Source organism: Hylaeus anthracinus, unplaced genomic scaffold, assembly GCF_026225885.1.
Source record: "Hylaeus anthracinus isolate JK02 unplaced genomic scaffold, UHH_iyHylAnth1.0_haploid 12117, whole genome shotgun sequence".
NCBI lineage: Eukaryota > Metazoa > Arthropoda > Insecta > Hymenoptera > Colletidae > Hylaeus > Hylaeus anthracinus.
This window is the reverse complement of record NW_026534368.1, coordinates 3696-18838: the sequence shown is the minus strand read 5'-3', so window position 1 is coordinate 18838 and position 15143 is coordinate 3696. Positions and strand designations below refer to the sequence as shown.

The 15143-nt window shown below is 43.6% G+C and overlaps 1 protein-coding gene and 1 long non-coding RNA gene across 7 annotated transcripts in view; one reads left to right on the top strand and one right to left on the bottom strand.

Annotated features, from left to right (window-relative positions):
• Window positions 1-15134, bottom strand: part of LOC128892605 (uncharacterized) — a 19516-nt gene extending 4382 nt beyond the window's left edge. For 2 of the 3 annotated variants that reach the window (XM_054153116.1, XM_054153117.1), the window contains exons 1-19: window positions 14980-15134; window positions 8506-8606; window positions 8303-8418; window positions 7267-7426; window positions 7012-7045; window positions 3835-3976; window positions 3550-3729; window positions 2619-2999; window positions 2311-2502; window positions 2177-2238; window positions 1877-2065; window positions 1628-1799; window positions 1452-1559; window positions 1317-1387; window positions 1113-1239; window positions 763-1015; window positions 501-616; window positions 252-393; window positions 22-156 (exon numbers count right to left, since the gene is read on the bottom strand). In XM_054153116.1, coding sequence (XP_054009091.1) covers window positions 22-156; window positions 252-393; window positions 501-616; window positions 763-1015; window positions 1113-1239; window positions 1317-1387; window positions 1452-1559; window positions 1628-1799; window positions 1877-2065; window positions 2177-2238; window positions 2311-2502; window positions 2619-2999; window positions 3550-3729; window positions 3835-3976; window positions 7012-7045; window positions 7267-7426; window positions 8303-8418; window positions 8506-8572 — 2647 coding nt within the window. In that variant the 5' untranslated portion in view covers window positions 8573-8606; window positions 14980-15134. Of the gene's footprint in view, window positions 1-21; window positions 157-251; window positions 394-500; window positions 617-762; window positions 1016-1112; window positions 1240-1316; window positions 1388-1451; window positions 1560-1627; window positions 1800-1876; window positions 2066-2176; window positions 2239-2310; window positions 2503-2618; window positions 3000-3549; window positions 3730-3834; window positions 3977-7011; window positions 7046-7266; window positions 7427-8302; window positions 8419-8505; window positions 8607-14979 lie in introns of those variants that run through there. The other variant, XM_054153118.1, reaches the window with a different exon arrangement.
• On the top strand, window positions 3868-15143 carry LOC128892614 (uncharacterized). 4 transcript variants are annotated; one of them, XR_008461119.1, is made up of 7 exons: window positions 3868-4008; window positions 5644-5762; window positions 5938-6061; window positions 7671-7901; window positions 9607-9792; window positions 14119-14895; window positions 15004-15136. It is a non-coding gene; the product is annotated as an uncharacterized LOC128892614 (long non-coding RNA). The 4 variants fall into 4 exon arrangements; XR_008461121.1 differs by lacking the exon at window positions 7671-7901 and having other exon boundaries at window positions 14119-14928; window positions 15004-15143; XR_008461118.1 differs by lacking the exon at window positions 7671-7901.

The following is a 15143-nucleotide window of genomic DNA, read 5'->3' as shown; positions in this document are numbered from 1 at the left end:
GTAATATTTGGCGAATCGTACCTAAACTACCCCAAGACTTCCTTTCGCGTGTATTGTCTTGTCCCGATGTCCTCAAAAAGTCCATCAGGTTGCCATCGTCGTCCTCGCAGGGTATTCGACTTCTGCGACGACGAAGAGTACCGTTTGGCGTAACATCTACAATGAAGTATAAGAATTGTTTAGGATCGCATAGACAGGCTTCTGAATGTATTCAGTCCACGTTGTAGCACGAGTTATGGTCTTTACGGAACCTGGAGAGTATGTTTCTTCTTTGGTAGACAGTTGATCGGCCGTGCCCCCCGAACAGGACCCCAAGCGACGTCGAATGCTCGGAGATCCAGCGATCGAGACGTCTTCGTCCGACGTGACTCCTCCGTTTTGCAATCTTTTAATCTGCATTGGTAAAGAAAGGGCGTATACGAGTAACTCAATCGACCAGAAGTATAAGCGCAGCCGCAGCCATACTTTCTTCGGAGCGAGAAATAGACGGGAGCGCTTACCTTGGCATCGTTGCGACTATAATTTCTTTGAGGTAAACCGGTATGGAGATCGAAGAGGCCGTAATCGATTAGGTTGCATTCGGATTCTGAGGCTGGCGTCTCGGCTTGATTCGTTACTATAAAATACTCTGTACTTAGAAGTTGACAGCACTATATACCGAATAATTAGTCAGCATTGCATATCTCGAGAGACCCACTATACATTAACAATGAAATAAAAATGAAAGAGTTGGAAGAATAAATTGGGAATGCATCGACTCACGGAATCGCTTCTTGGCCAAAAGCTGTTCCTCTCGTTGCTTGCGCCTCGCTAAGACTTGTTCTTCCTGGATTCTTCGCCTTTCGTTCTCCGCGACAGCCTGATTGAACTTCTGACAGAACTGGTGGAATATCTTGAAGCACTCCTCGATCTTGAAGGTGTTCGTGTCCTCGCAGAAGAATTCAGCGAGGGATCGCCTTACAGTTTCGAGCTCCTCCATGTCGCCTTTCAGCTGGCTCATCTCTTGCTCTGCCATCTGAGGTCCCAAAGTTTTCCAACCAACCAAAATTAATTTAGCTATCCTATCCTTCACGATTGTACCTTTTATATTACATAAATGTTTTCAGGTGTACCTGCAAGAACTGAGCCATTTGTTCCTGTATGTCGATCTCCGTGGAAGGAAGCTGGATCTGCGCTTTGATCTTCTTAATCTTTGTATCCAGAGCGTTGAACTCGTTGTTCAACTGCTCCGTCGTGGTCCTTGTTCCCCAAAGAAAATAAGACAGAGGATAGAATACCTCGGAAATGAATATTGTTTCTACGTTTAATGCACTCACTTCGTAGCAGCTTCCAACGTGTTCATGCTCTTCGCGAAATCGAGTAAGTCCTTCCGTTTCCTCTCAGCTTGCTGGGAGTCGAAACGTTCAAATGTGAAACAAACGATTTTTGAAATGTTATGACAAGTACCTTACCAGAGCCACGTAATGTATAAGATTCATTCCAGGCTTGTTCGCTCGAATCTCCGTCAACTTTTGCAAGGAGGACAGCTTCACCCCAGCAGCGTTCCCAGCGTATCCACCCTGCGACATTGATTTCAATATACCATCCAAGAATCTGTTTTACGTTGGTTTAAGCTTGACTTCCGTACCGAGTTGAGAAAGTTCCCAGCAACTAGAACCATGTAAAGCACCTCCTGAAGCGGTTTGTTCGTCATGAGATCCTCACCTGCGAGGATCATCGAGTTGATGCTCGGTTCTAGGTAGCCCATGTTAGCGGCAAATTCTTCCTTCAGCAACATACACTCTATGCGTAGTTTATAACTATCGATGAACCAAGAAAGAAAGCAATTAGACCCGCGGGTGGAGGGACAGTGAGGTATCACATTTAATTCTCGTACTTTGGTACTTGGACGAGCTGCAGGAAGAACTTCTCGGCGTTTCCAAGCTTCGACTTGTCCCCGTCGAAGCTCTTGAGCATTTCCAGCTCGTCCACCTCGGGCAGGATCTTCAGGAGGCCTCTCAACTTCTCTGCGCCGATGTCGTCATGACCGCCGTCCTTTATGAGCTGGATTATGTCCTCGTTCGAGCTGCAATATTCGTTTGGTGTTGATGTCATAATTATTCAAAGGTATCTATTGCATAATTTTATTCTACTTGAAAACAAAAAGTTATACGAATTAATAATAATGGATGCTTGCCTTCGGAACTGCTTCAGGAATATGTTCACGTTCAAGCTTCTCTTACCGTCCAGTAGCGCAATCTAAAATGTTTAATATATTTGTAGGAACTGAAGATGGAGGAACGTTCTTTGCGAGGCTTGTTAAAATGGTACCTCTGTTGGTTCCCGTCGTCGTCTCTCAGCATCCGAGTTGTTTCCGTAGGAGGAGGAACAGGAGGCAGCGGGCAACATTGGAGGCACTTGCTGGCAGAACAGACCTTCCATCTCTGCCCAGTCTATGTCCGCCATGGGAGAGTTTTGGTGGTCGTTGGCTACCAGAGCCCAGATGTTTCGCTTGCCCACTACCTGCGCGTGAAAAGGCGATAGAATGTTTGGTCCATGTTTTTCACATTTGCATCCGGCATAAATCCACACCATTTAACTTAGAAATAGATATGCGAATAGAATGTAGGCAAGCGTACTTTGTGGTTGGGTATCTTATTCCAATTGATGGTTTTCATCTTTGCCTTGGGGGTGGGTATTTCCTGTTGCGGTAGGAGCCTCGCGTGATTATTGGGTGGCTCGGGGGTGGGCGCCCGTGTGACTGGTAGCACGTGGAGCGGCGGCGGGATGGGCGGTGGTTCCATCGATGCATCGGCTTGGGTAGCGTTGGCGGTAAAAAGCGGCGGGGGCGGTGGTGGCGGCAGAACGAGGCCTTGGCTCGAGGAGTTGGGTGTTAGGGTACCGGGAGGCGGTGGCGGAGGTGGCAAAGGTGGCAGAGGTGAATTGTTTACCGGTAACGATGCCTTTCGAGACGTTCCGCACGTCTGCTCGGTGCCTCGGCAGTGACAGCATAGATTCGTCTGCGAAACAAAAATAATGCGAAGCAAACGTAAAAGAATTAGTCAATTAAAGGAATCGATTCATTGTTTCATTAGAAAAGTACTCTATTTTCATCATTCCTTTTCTCTTCACTTGTCTTTCTATTCATTTTAAACAACTTTGAACCTACGTTCCTGAACTATTTCTTTTGTCTAAGGTCCCTGTAAACATAATGGTCAGCTGGCCATTCCTTGATGGGTCCGCCTAAGATCGCTCGGTTCGTTTCGCTCGTGAAAGGTAAAAGCGAGAAATGTTGCAAGCGTTGCGTCATTTCGCGTTAGGCAGACGACATTGAACAATCGTACGAGAAACTTGCGTGAAATTTTAACAACCTGACGTAACCGATACACGAGGCCCGAGTCGAAACGAGTCGCGATTACACGATAGGGGAAAGTATCGAGCGATAGCAGCCGACGGAAGTTGGTACCAAGGCTTGCTCCTAATATTTTGATTGTTTCATTAATATAAACTATCAAAATACAAATATTTGTCTTACAGGAAACAAAACGAAGAGACTAGAGTGGAACTTACCTGAAGACTAGGCGATCGCAGCAACTTGGTGGCGTCTTCTCGATTTTCTAAAAGAGTCGCTCTGTGCACCAGCGTCTCAGCCGTGTCCCATGCTAAGTCGCTGGCGGCGTCTTTGGGATCCAGGCGCAGCAGATGTTGAAGAATGCTCAGGAATGGTATTTCTTGCGGGGTGTCTGCAATCTGAAGTACGGACAGAGCGCGTTGGCTTATCGATGGCTTTTAAAATAGAAACCAGCAGGATCTAAGAGTCTACTGAGTTTGTTAATCGTCGATGAGCTCCCTTACTTGTCCTAGAATCGCGTAGAAAACGTCCACGTGGGAGGATAGATCGATTCCAGGCGGGCCGTGATTTGACAACTCCTCGTCGGTCTCGCGCTGGTCGTCGAAGACGTCGAGCTGCACTGTAAGGTCCGGAGCGTGGCTCTTCCTGCAAGAACAATCGTCACCTTCCTGATCCGGGTACATTTTAAGCCTTTACGTAGTTGTTCGCTCTATTTCCGTCCCACTCGACACACATGTCTTTTCTAGAATTTCAATTTCTCCGCTCTAGCCATTCCCATTCTTCCTCTTCACCCCAGGGCTCGTACTTATCTCGATTTTCATAATTTTAGTATATATTCGTGGAATCTTATTCCGAGTAGAACTTTCTCTTGTAAAGAACAGTTTCTTGGCCACGAGTGTTATATCATTTCATAGCTGTTTCCTTTTAGAACTTTGTTTTTGTAGCAAGAAATTAATAGTAATCGCTCCAACGAATACAAAAAAGAATATTATAAAGGAAATCCATCGAATGGCATAGGGTACATGGCCAAGAAATTAGTCTTCTCAGAATTCTATTCGAAATGAAACGTCACAAACTCTCGCATCTACTCACACACATTCTTTGACTTATCACTCAACTGTTTTTCTATCAACTGGATTCTCACGTGTTCTATCTGTTATGATAGACCAGGAAGGAGTGTCGATGGTGTACCATAAATTGGCGTCGCTTCCGTTTAGAGCGTTCGATCCGTTATCATCCGGTTATTCTTATTCCGTAGGTGTGTCGTACGTGTTTGTCATAGTACTTAATATTCTCGAGCAATCATCTCGCGCATAAGGGAACTCGTTAAAATTATTGTTAGCTACACGAAGAATAGCGCCGTGTTAGCGAGGCGATGAGCGTCCCCTAATGAGGAAGAACGTTTCTAATAATGATTCTTTAGAAAGGGTAATACAAATTTCGAGGAATCTAATATAACATTTGATGACAAAAATTACTGTTTCCCAAAGGTAATAACTGCTGTACAACGCGTCGCGTCACAGAGTAGTTAGGAATCTTCTAGACCGCGCGAGTCTAAACATTTTAAGAACCACTGGTCTAGAATTTGCCACCACCGTTCTCGAACACCCTGTAGACAAGTTTACACGGTTCGTATGCGCGGTGAACTCCAGTCGCGTTTCAAACACGATTTCCGTCTCCACGATGCACAACCAAAAATAGTCGGCGTCTTCGCGGTTGTCTGACCGTGTCGTCGATCCTCTGCCCTCTGAAAGCCAGGGAACGTTTAAAAATTCCGAGCGGCAAATGTACAAATTTCGCTTTTCACTGAACACGCGCGTCTTCGCCAAGGCTGGCCCTCTGGGGCCGTCGATAATTACCAGAGAGATAATTACTGACGAGAGGTCGAGTTTGGGAACGTTGCAAAACGTTGAGACTTTGAGAACTTGGGGCAATCTTGACAGTGACTGGCGCAGCAGTCTCTCGATCGGAGGAGCACTGCACTGATCGCTCCAGCGAGTCGCAGCTGCAGGTGCATCGCGCGTAGAGTTAATTCGGGCTTTTCTCTCTCCCTTCGAGTTCCCTGCCTCGCTTTTCCCTTTTTTCCTTTCCGTGCTCTCCTCCGTTTTGCACGAAGGTTCCTCCTGCATACCTTTTCTCTCTGCGTCGTTTTTATTCGCGAGTAGGGGTCCCAATCTGACTTCGATATCAACCCCTGATGCTTAAAGTCTCTACCTGTATTACACGAAACGTTTAGAAACGACTCCATTCTTCAGTTATTTATACCTCTAGAATTATCGAGTATCTAATGGCGCACGTGTTCTGTCATTCAGCGGAGGAACGCGAAAATCGGAGGGAGACAGGTCGAGTTCTTTCCCTGTCAGACTCTCGGCTCCATTAACGTTGTCAGGAATTCGGGAAGACAGAGGGCGAAGAGGAAAAAGAAAATTCCGTAAGTGTGCTTCTATTTTTCGGACGAATGGTGCCACGATCCTCGTATCCTTGACATTCCTCTCGTAGCCAAACTTTTGTGTCGACGGTCTCGATTTTTATCACATGACCGACTCTTTAGGCCTTGATCAACGATTTGACAAACTTTAACGACTGAACGAATTTGATTTTTTTAGGAGAGGACAATCCTAGTTTAAGGGGTATAACTATCTTGTTAGCCCACGAGATAATTAGAAGTTCAGCGCAGAAAGACAAACACAGTGATTCAAAGAGTTGAAGAGATTATACTACTTGGATTGAGTAAGTAGAATGTGGTTTGTGATAATAGTTTTGCAATTTGCTCGTGACGGGTAAGTGATATTCCGTTGATCGTGAATTCTTAGAGACAATTCCTCCGGGCGATATTTAAAGCGACTTCTTCGAATAGTTTTGCTCGATCAAGAATAGTTTGCACGTCCGTCATCCCGCGGAGGAATGACAGATAGTACTATTCCTGTAGAGAGTGATTTAAGCGAAGACCCAAAGGAAACGTTAAAACCCTCAGACGGTGCTTAGTGATTCGTAAATGTAAATTCTCGTCGTGGAATCCGTATTTCCGCCGTTATCTCTCTCCCTTTTGTTGATCGGGTATTGTTTACACAACAACGATCGCGACGATAACGCTAATGGGAGTGCACGTGCACGATTCATCTCGTGCAAGTGTTCTTCGAACTTTTTTGGGAAGCTTCAGAAATAAATGTGGGTTTCTCGTGGTTCCTTTTGCTCTAAATTTATGAATGAATAATTATTATTCTTATAGGGTATTAAACTATTAATGTAAATACAGACTCAATTCATGCTGTGAAAGTCCGCTCCCTCGTGATCGTTTTAATGATAGCAATGTCATTAGTAATTAGTTCGGGTGAAATGAAATTTTGATTTCTTTTAACGATTCTGATTCTCCCCAAACTTTCCTCGATAGATAGGAATTGAAGAACGATGACTGGTTTTGGATTAGTGCATGCAATTGTTTACGCGTTGCATAGGCCGAGTGCTTCTTCCGTTGGTTAACCAATCCTTGATATAATTGCTTAATAGTCCTGGCTAGATGCGTACGACGCTCGATGCATGCGCGACATTAACATTAGGTGCAAATGAGAAGGTGTGGGTACAATAAGGCGCCCTTTCGTAACGTTCATTATTATTTATTATTCAACAATGTTAAGGTGTTAATCAGTTAATGTCGTGAATCCGGGTCGTCGAGTACTCACCGCAGCTCGTTCAGGATCGGGAGGAGCTTCAAACCTGGAAGGAGAAGACAATAGTGGACTTTTCAATTGTCACTTTCCTCGAGGGGTTACCCCACCTTGACTATTTTTAAAAAATCGACAGGCACAAACGCTTGCGTTGAAATTGTAAATTAAATTTAATTCCTGCAATTAATTCCTAAGGAATCACTATTCTATTTTTTTCAAAATGGTGTAACTCCTTAAGTTTAGATTCTGAGATTTTAGAGTTGTACCAACCGATGAACTCGTTGCGAATTCGTATGCGATCCTTGAGCACCGGCGTGGAGATGACCAAACAATTTATAAAAGCTAATAGGGCCGTCTGATAGTCCTCAGCGGTCGCTTTCTGGAGCTCATCGACCACGATTCGCAGTCGATATCGCTCACCTTTCTTTTCCTGTAACGTTTCAACCATTTAAACCCTCTAAAAGAGAACTTTCGTTAACCCTTTGCAATCTTACATAATTCTAAAGTCACATAGTCATCGATACCAACATATTATTTATGTCCAATTCAATTCTATTACTAAAGGAATAGCCTACGATCTATTTTTATTATAAATCTAGATATTGTCAATATTTATTCCTGGTGCAACCATGAAATCTAGTTCAGCAGGCTAATATAACTTATGTATGTTACAGAGGGTTAAGCGTTATCGGCGCACCATTAGCTGGATCATGCGCCGCGCCGATTCCACGGCTGGTCCAGCGCGAATTATGTTTGCTCTGGGTAACTCGAATATTCGATAAGACGGCGAGCCTCGTATTTAACGGACGATTAACGCGACAAATTGCTACACGATAAAACGCATATTTCACAACGCCGTTGCACGAGCTAGTATGCCGCGAATGTAACTCTGCAGGAACGTTACGGTGTGTAGATCATTCTTTTGTTTGTCGAGGGAAGGCCTTGAACTGTGACTTTTATCCAAGCTTAGCACCGCCACCACGCGCCTCTGTACCTTCGACGAACAGGACGGTTACGGCAAACCAGAGATGGGCAAAACAATAGATAACGAGACATTTATCCGTGATTTTATTTTTAGATAAACAACAGTCACAAGTATTTTAAAGTGAGATAATCATTGAAGAGGAACTGCACTTGTTAAAGAGGAATTTTCGTTTCAAACTAGATGCTTAGTTTTTGAGTTCATCACCGATGGTCCAAAGATTCAGTTGCAATTCTAACTTTGCCCATCTCTGATAGTGACCTCCTGCTGAACGAGGCATCTTTGTTTTTCATTTAAAACCCGGGAAATTTCGTGGACCATCACCTGATACGCGTGGAGAGTGTCGATGGCTCTCTGCCTCCCATCCTGGCTGTAAACACAAAGCGCGGAAAGCAATTCCACCACTTGTTTCTTCACCGAGGGACAGGCGGTGTCTAACGCTGAAATCGAACGAGAGAACGCATCGATAAGCGCGATGCGACTAGGACAGTCGGGATTTAAACCGTCGAGGACGTTGAATAATTTACCCGAGGCGAGCTTGACGCAGTAATCAGGATTGTCGACGATATAGTCGAGACCAACGTGGGAATCCATGTTGACTGCATTTGTGGAAGTCCGTTTCCCGAGTCTGAAACAAACGAACAATACTGTCTTCAACAAATGCTCGTTCTAATGAAGAACTCGAAGGAAACATGCATTTTCCTCGCCCAAGTTTATGCCAAGTATTTTTCTCAGGTGGTTAAATATGAATACTAAGAAATAAGAGAAGCAAATTGGTTTCTCGATTAGTATACTTTTGTATTGACAATTGCAGCGTCGATAAAATGGATAAAGGTTTAACAACGTCGTTGCGAAGCTCGAGAGAAAATGTCAGAGCATTGCGCGCGAATTTAAATGTTCCTTTAAGACGAGTCGACGTGGAAACGGGTACTTGGAGGAAAATCAAACGCCATTTAACGTTTCATAACGAACACTGAACTTTTCTTGGTGCAGATAATAGCGAACGATGCCTAGGGAACAGCCTCTTTGTTACGTATCGCGCGATCGCTAGGTAAAGGTTGGGAATCCGGTTCTGCGTGCACGAAAATGATGTTTTCATCCTAGAATGTCTTTCAAGACCCATCTCAAGTTTCTACGAAACGAATTTGTACGCGTTAATACTCTTTATTGACGTAATTTTCTTGTTTTTTTTTTTTATATTTCAACTGTTCCTATACTTCATTCACTATTCTGCAACCGTTTTAAACGATGGTATCGCTTCGCATCGCATCTCGAATCGCGAATCGTGGATCGCGTTGGTCGTTCCAAGAAGGTTAATGGTTCTCTTAGTCGACAATTTTTCGCGAAACCTTCTCAATTGGTAGCAACGAATAGAGTGGAGCGAGGTCTAGGTTGAGAACACGTATCGTGCTTCATCCACGTGCACTTGGACGCATAAGTACGTTAGTATGACTAATGTTGCTCGGTTGGAGGAAAAAGGTATTGCGTGTCGTTTCGTTTAATGACGAAAAAATTGCCCACGATTTGCTTTCATGCTTGACTTTGTTATCGTATCATTTTTCTTCTGATACCTCTTTTTGTTTATATTTCGTTCGTTATGTTGCCATTCCTAATTTTTTTCTGTGCAGACACGGTCCAATTTCCATAAACAAGTAGACAATTCTGATGAACATAAAGATACAAGAAGAGGATGAGAATGTATCATGGAAGATGGAAGAGAAGCGACGAGCTCATGTTTAAAAGAAGCTTAGGAATCCATGGAACGTGCATCGACTGTGAGAGAGTTGAAATGGTGGAGACACAGGAAAAGGAAGGTTGGGATATCTATATATTTAAGAGAATAAGGAAAATTGTGTGCCCCGAGCACGTGTCTTAAAGTAAACGAGTTAGGTGCCATTCGAGAGGTCTTGAGGTTTGAGGTTGCGCCATTTCTGGGCGCCCCCCCGGAAGTTGGCGAACTGTTACAACTAGGTCAACACAAAATTAACATATAAGACAGTCATACATACTAACATTAAAAGTCTTTTTCTTCGAAGCTATTATGAGGCGTGCTTTTTCAATCGATCATCGTGAATTTGAATGAAGAAATTGAAGGAAACATCCATTTTTCTCAAGTTTGCTCAAGCTTCGACGCCCCCTCAGAGGCGTTAAATACGAATATTTAAATAAGGAAACCGACGACTCCCATCGTGAAAAGTGTCTCCAATGATCCCAGTCTCGCCATGAGACCGTGAACGAGAGAATACACGAGAGATGGAAAAAAGGTGCGAGAGAGTAAGAGTGAAAGGGCAGTAGAGGAAGAGCGGGAGAGAGAGGGGAAAGACCATAGGATTGCGTCACCATATGCATGCACATACCTCTAGTCACGTTTAAAAATAGATACCCGAATAATAAGGACCCGCGGGTGAAGATTTTTCGCGATAAATCGCACGGTTTGGATCGTATAGATTCGATATCCCGCCGAGGGTGTCGATTAAAACCGCGGGAGCGCCAGCATGTCGACGATAAAATCAATTATCAATCGAGGAACTGCTTCGATCGTTCCATTTCCATAGACGATTCACGATTTAAAATTTATTTATGCGGTTTTCTTTCTATTTGTCCAATATTCATCTATTAACAAAGCATATGAAATGAATTTTGTTAACACGATCTTACGAAGAGTAGATTCAAGATTCGATACGCGATAGCTACGTTTACCTTATACCCGTGATAAAGACGTTAATTATGAATCCCCGTGTCCCGATACAAGCGGAAAGGACACCGATTCGAGTGGTCGGTAAGGGAGATTTGCGAGTACGTACACGCAACTCCGAATATAACGACCAGTAGAGGCTGGTCGGAGTGATTCATGCTAGTACGCCTTGCTACGGCCGTACTAAGCCATCGGAGCTTCCTGCAATCGTTCCTGCCGACGACCTCGAAGTTCGCACTTGCGTGGCTGCATTTACGGTCACTGGCCATCTTAGGAAGGCCGTGATCGAAACGAGGAAAAAAATAAACAGACCGATCTGGTTTTTTTCCTCGAGGCCCTGTCACCTTTCCAAATTCACGCGAGAACGCCCCAATCGTCTCACGTTCGTCCCTGCGGTAATTGCTGCCAGAAATGGCACCGTTTGATCATTACTCGTATATTCGAGGATGGCAATAGTTAAATATTCGTGTATCAAATGTTTGAACAGTTAAATATTCAAATTATTTGAGTATCACTATTTGAGTATTTAATTCAGTGTTCGAAGAATATTCGAGTAATTATTCGACCACACAAGGATCGAAGAAGTAGTTCCCTGATTGTCCTGAATCATAAGATTGCCATAAATACACTGGCAACGCGTTTACCTTTTTCTCCGAACGTTCAATGAAGACCCTTCATACTTGTTCGCCTTCTCACCCTGTCTGACCTTTCGCACCATTCCACTCGTGCCCGTCCCACCTATCCATAGTGTCATCTGTTTCTACTCGAATATCATCGTATGTCTAAATTCCAGACCTCCTTTTCCTACTTATTCTGTCATCGATACGACTCCCTTTCTTCCAAAAACGCGACCCTTCTGACGTTCTAATCTTCTCTGCCCCTGAACGTGCCACTGCCCCTGACATTCGCAACCCTACATACAGGTCCACATTTTGGGTCCACGATTCTCGCTTCGTTCGACATTTGAATAATTCTGGCTATTTAAATACCCTTCCATTATTCGATTAACAGTATACTATGTACTGAATTAATTTCGCTATGTATTTGTTAAAAACTGTAGCGATAAATTAATTTAAAAATAAAGTAGATAGAAATCTATCAGAATTATTCACGAGAACCAACAAGCTTATAAACTTGGTGGTTTTTTTTCTCCAGCGCTATATGACTTGCATTTATTCAGTATTTACGTGGATTTTCCTTATTCGCGTAATAAAGACGTTATAATAATAACAACAAATAGTTGGTACGAAACGGACCACGATCGACAGTCGATTATCGCGTGGGACGATTTCTAGGCGGAAAAGATTACGTTCAGTCAATTGCGTGGTTCGACTCGAAAGTGGATTGGCCGGGAGGTTGCCTATGCCGAAATTTCAGCGTGATTTATTCATTTATTCGTCGCGTATAGACACGCGCGCCAAAAATGGGCAAAACTAGATCCCAATAACGAATATCGAACGAAACGTATACTTTTATTTTCAATAGATTACAATCTGTTACATCTCTCGTGGGATGAATTACTCCATTAGAAATAAAGAAAAATTCAATATATCAGTACCAATATCGCGACGATGTCGTATCGTGTCGCTGGATAATTTAATTATATCTGTTTACGCCCGGAATGACTGTTTTCACGCTATGTACTATGCGCAAGTATCCCTGAAGAGGTTAATAGCGAGTTAATAGTTTTCATTCTTCGCCTATGATTCGAATAAAATTCTTCCCATCTCCGATCGCCGCGCGTAATAGCGCTCGAGCGGTAAAGAGAAGCGTACCGCAGGCGGTGGATAAATTAGCGCGCAACATCGCGCATAAGATTGCATTTAATAGTTTGGTCGCGACGATTACTAATAGTAGGCAAGCGCAAGAGACGATTGTGGACGTATGCACGAATTTGCGTGTGTCTCGTGTGTATTTAGGCATACGCGCGCGTGTATGAAATAGCGCTCACGGCGGACGTGGGATACCATATCGGGTACCTTGTTGACCTCGCCTCTCTTCTCTGTCTCTCGTTCTTGTTCTCGTTCTGTTTCGTTCGAGAACGCGTACCTCGGTGTGTGTTCACCGACTATCTGCTCTCCTCTCTTCCCACGTCTTTCACTAACTGACAAAAGAACTTTTCGGCCGTCGCCAATGTCGTTCCTCGCAGAGACGAGAGGATTACAGCCATGGAACCGACGTTTCGAATTTCGTGGCCGAAACGGTACCGAGGGGGATCGAGAAAAACAACTATTTCCATGGAAAGATATGGGGAAAATCGAACCGTATCTCGTATCTCCAGCCAGAGATCGTAAATCGTTGGAGTAATCGAACATCGGAGTGCACGTGCGCGGCTCGATAGTATTTGCGACTCGTTTCCTGTTTACTGGGCTGTATTATAGAAAAAGATGTGCACTACCCTTGTAAAAGTAAAATACGGTGATTGCGGTCCTTTAAAGCCTACCCTAAATAATAATACGTATCTACTGTACCAGGATTGAAAGATTGAAAGAAATAAGTACAAGTGATACAAAGCCCTGTTTTTTCAAACAGTAGAAAAGAAAGCAATAAAACAGAGTAAGGAAAAGGATGATAAAATAAAACTAGAAACACGAAGAAGCGTGAACAATGAATAGCAATAAACTGGGGCGTCGGAGTAACGAGAAAAGTAATTGTAGAAGTCGATTCATGGAACGGGGAGCAGCCGATGTACCGACTGTCGCGTACGATCTATCGATGCGCACTATTGATTTTTTATCCGTTCCGCTGCGCTCGATCTGGCGGAACCATCGTTCTGCTTGGTTTCTCTGTCATCGAAATAGTATCGAAAAAATGCTCGTCCTACCCAGAGGCAATTGATAGTTTCGTCACGTTCCTCTTCGCGTGAAAGTCGGAATAATACCGATCGTCCTTGCCTGGACCGAAAACACGTTGATTCTTGCGAACGTCTCTTTGATATACATTTTTTTTTCGCCGCGAAAATATGATCTATATTTACGTATAGATCTCAGACCGAACATCCCTTGTAGCTCTCATTGGTCCGCGGTAAGAATGAATTATGCATTTAGTTCATTATGGAAGAGAACTCGGAGGAAAGAAGTATCAAAACAGTACTCTTCCATTTTTGCAAGGTTGATACGCAGAACGAATGATGAACATTGAATGTATTCTGGAAGGATTCTTTATTATTAATTTGCTTCTATAAGCAAAGGGAGCCTACAATATCTTACTTACACGTCTATCCTCCTGTTTATTTTTTGATCGACAGGGAGAGGAGGGATTCTAAGCACTTAATTCTAAGCTATATTTCTAAAAATTGACAATGTCCCTTATTGAAACTTGACACGTAAATTAAGATTTTTTCCCCTGAAGCATAGTTTGCGATCACATTGCATCGCGCGAGGTAATTGAAATTCGCTAAACGTTTGAGAGGCAAATGCATTAACAGCGATCGTCTCGGTTCTAGGAGCGTGTCCCTCGACCTCGCACTAGGCACACCTGTATACTTCCATTTTAATTGCCGTCGCAAATAATCCGAACTGGGATTTTGAATCATTCTACACCGATACGAGGCAACTGTGGTTACCTTGTCGCAACGTGGTCATGGCCCCGACTGGTCGCGAGGTATAGTGGTCAGGATCGTCCCCCCTTTACTTTTACTTCTGCATCTATGACGCTCATCGACGTCTCCGACCGTACATACGCGTTCGTGGTACACGAAATCACAATTTTTTTTCTACGCCGATCGATTTACCCATCGATTTCGTTGATTCTTTTATTCCCATGCCCAGATAAAATCTACAACCATGGAGAACGAATGTGTTCCTAAATGAAAATACCGGTGGGCTGCTAATTATGTAACTCCGCACTTAAAATACTATTCCTTTGTCGTTAATATCAATCAAGACTTGTAATTAATGATACAGCGTCCGACGTTGCAAGAACATATAGAAATGAAGATATGCAAAACATTAAGTTAATAAAGTATTCGTTAAAGTATAAGACGTATTATTTACACTAACTACTGTTCTTTCATTTTCTAATTCTTAAGGGCTTTGCATCGTGAACAAAGAAACGATTATTTGAACGCTGGAAATAATCGCTGTCGTGACTGTCAGGTTGTCAGGAGAATAACGAAGATAATAACGCACGTGACATTTGACGGAAAGGAAGCGTACCACTTTTCTTAAAAGACGGGGTCCCTCCCAAAGAAACGCCGCGAAGTTTGACAGGTGTTCAACAGGTGAGTTCGTGATTTACGATCAGGAAAAGTAAAGTAAGGGTGAAATGATAAAAATATCGTTCGATCGACGAGATGCTTCCTCACCTTTTGTTCTCATCCAATCAACAGGTTGACCGCCGAGTGGATGGTCCTTAGCTTGATTGGCATCCCTATCGCAGTAGCACGCGACGTCGTGGCGCGCACACACTTTTTTCGTCGAGCACCGATTCGCGGAAACTGCGTTTCATGAGCGCGCGACAGACTGCCGC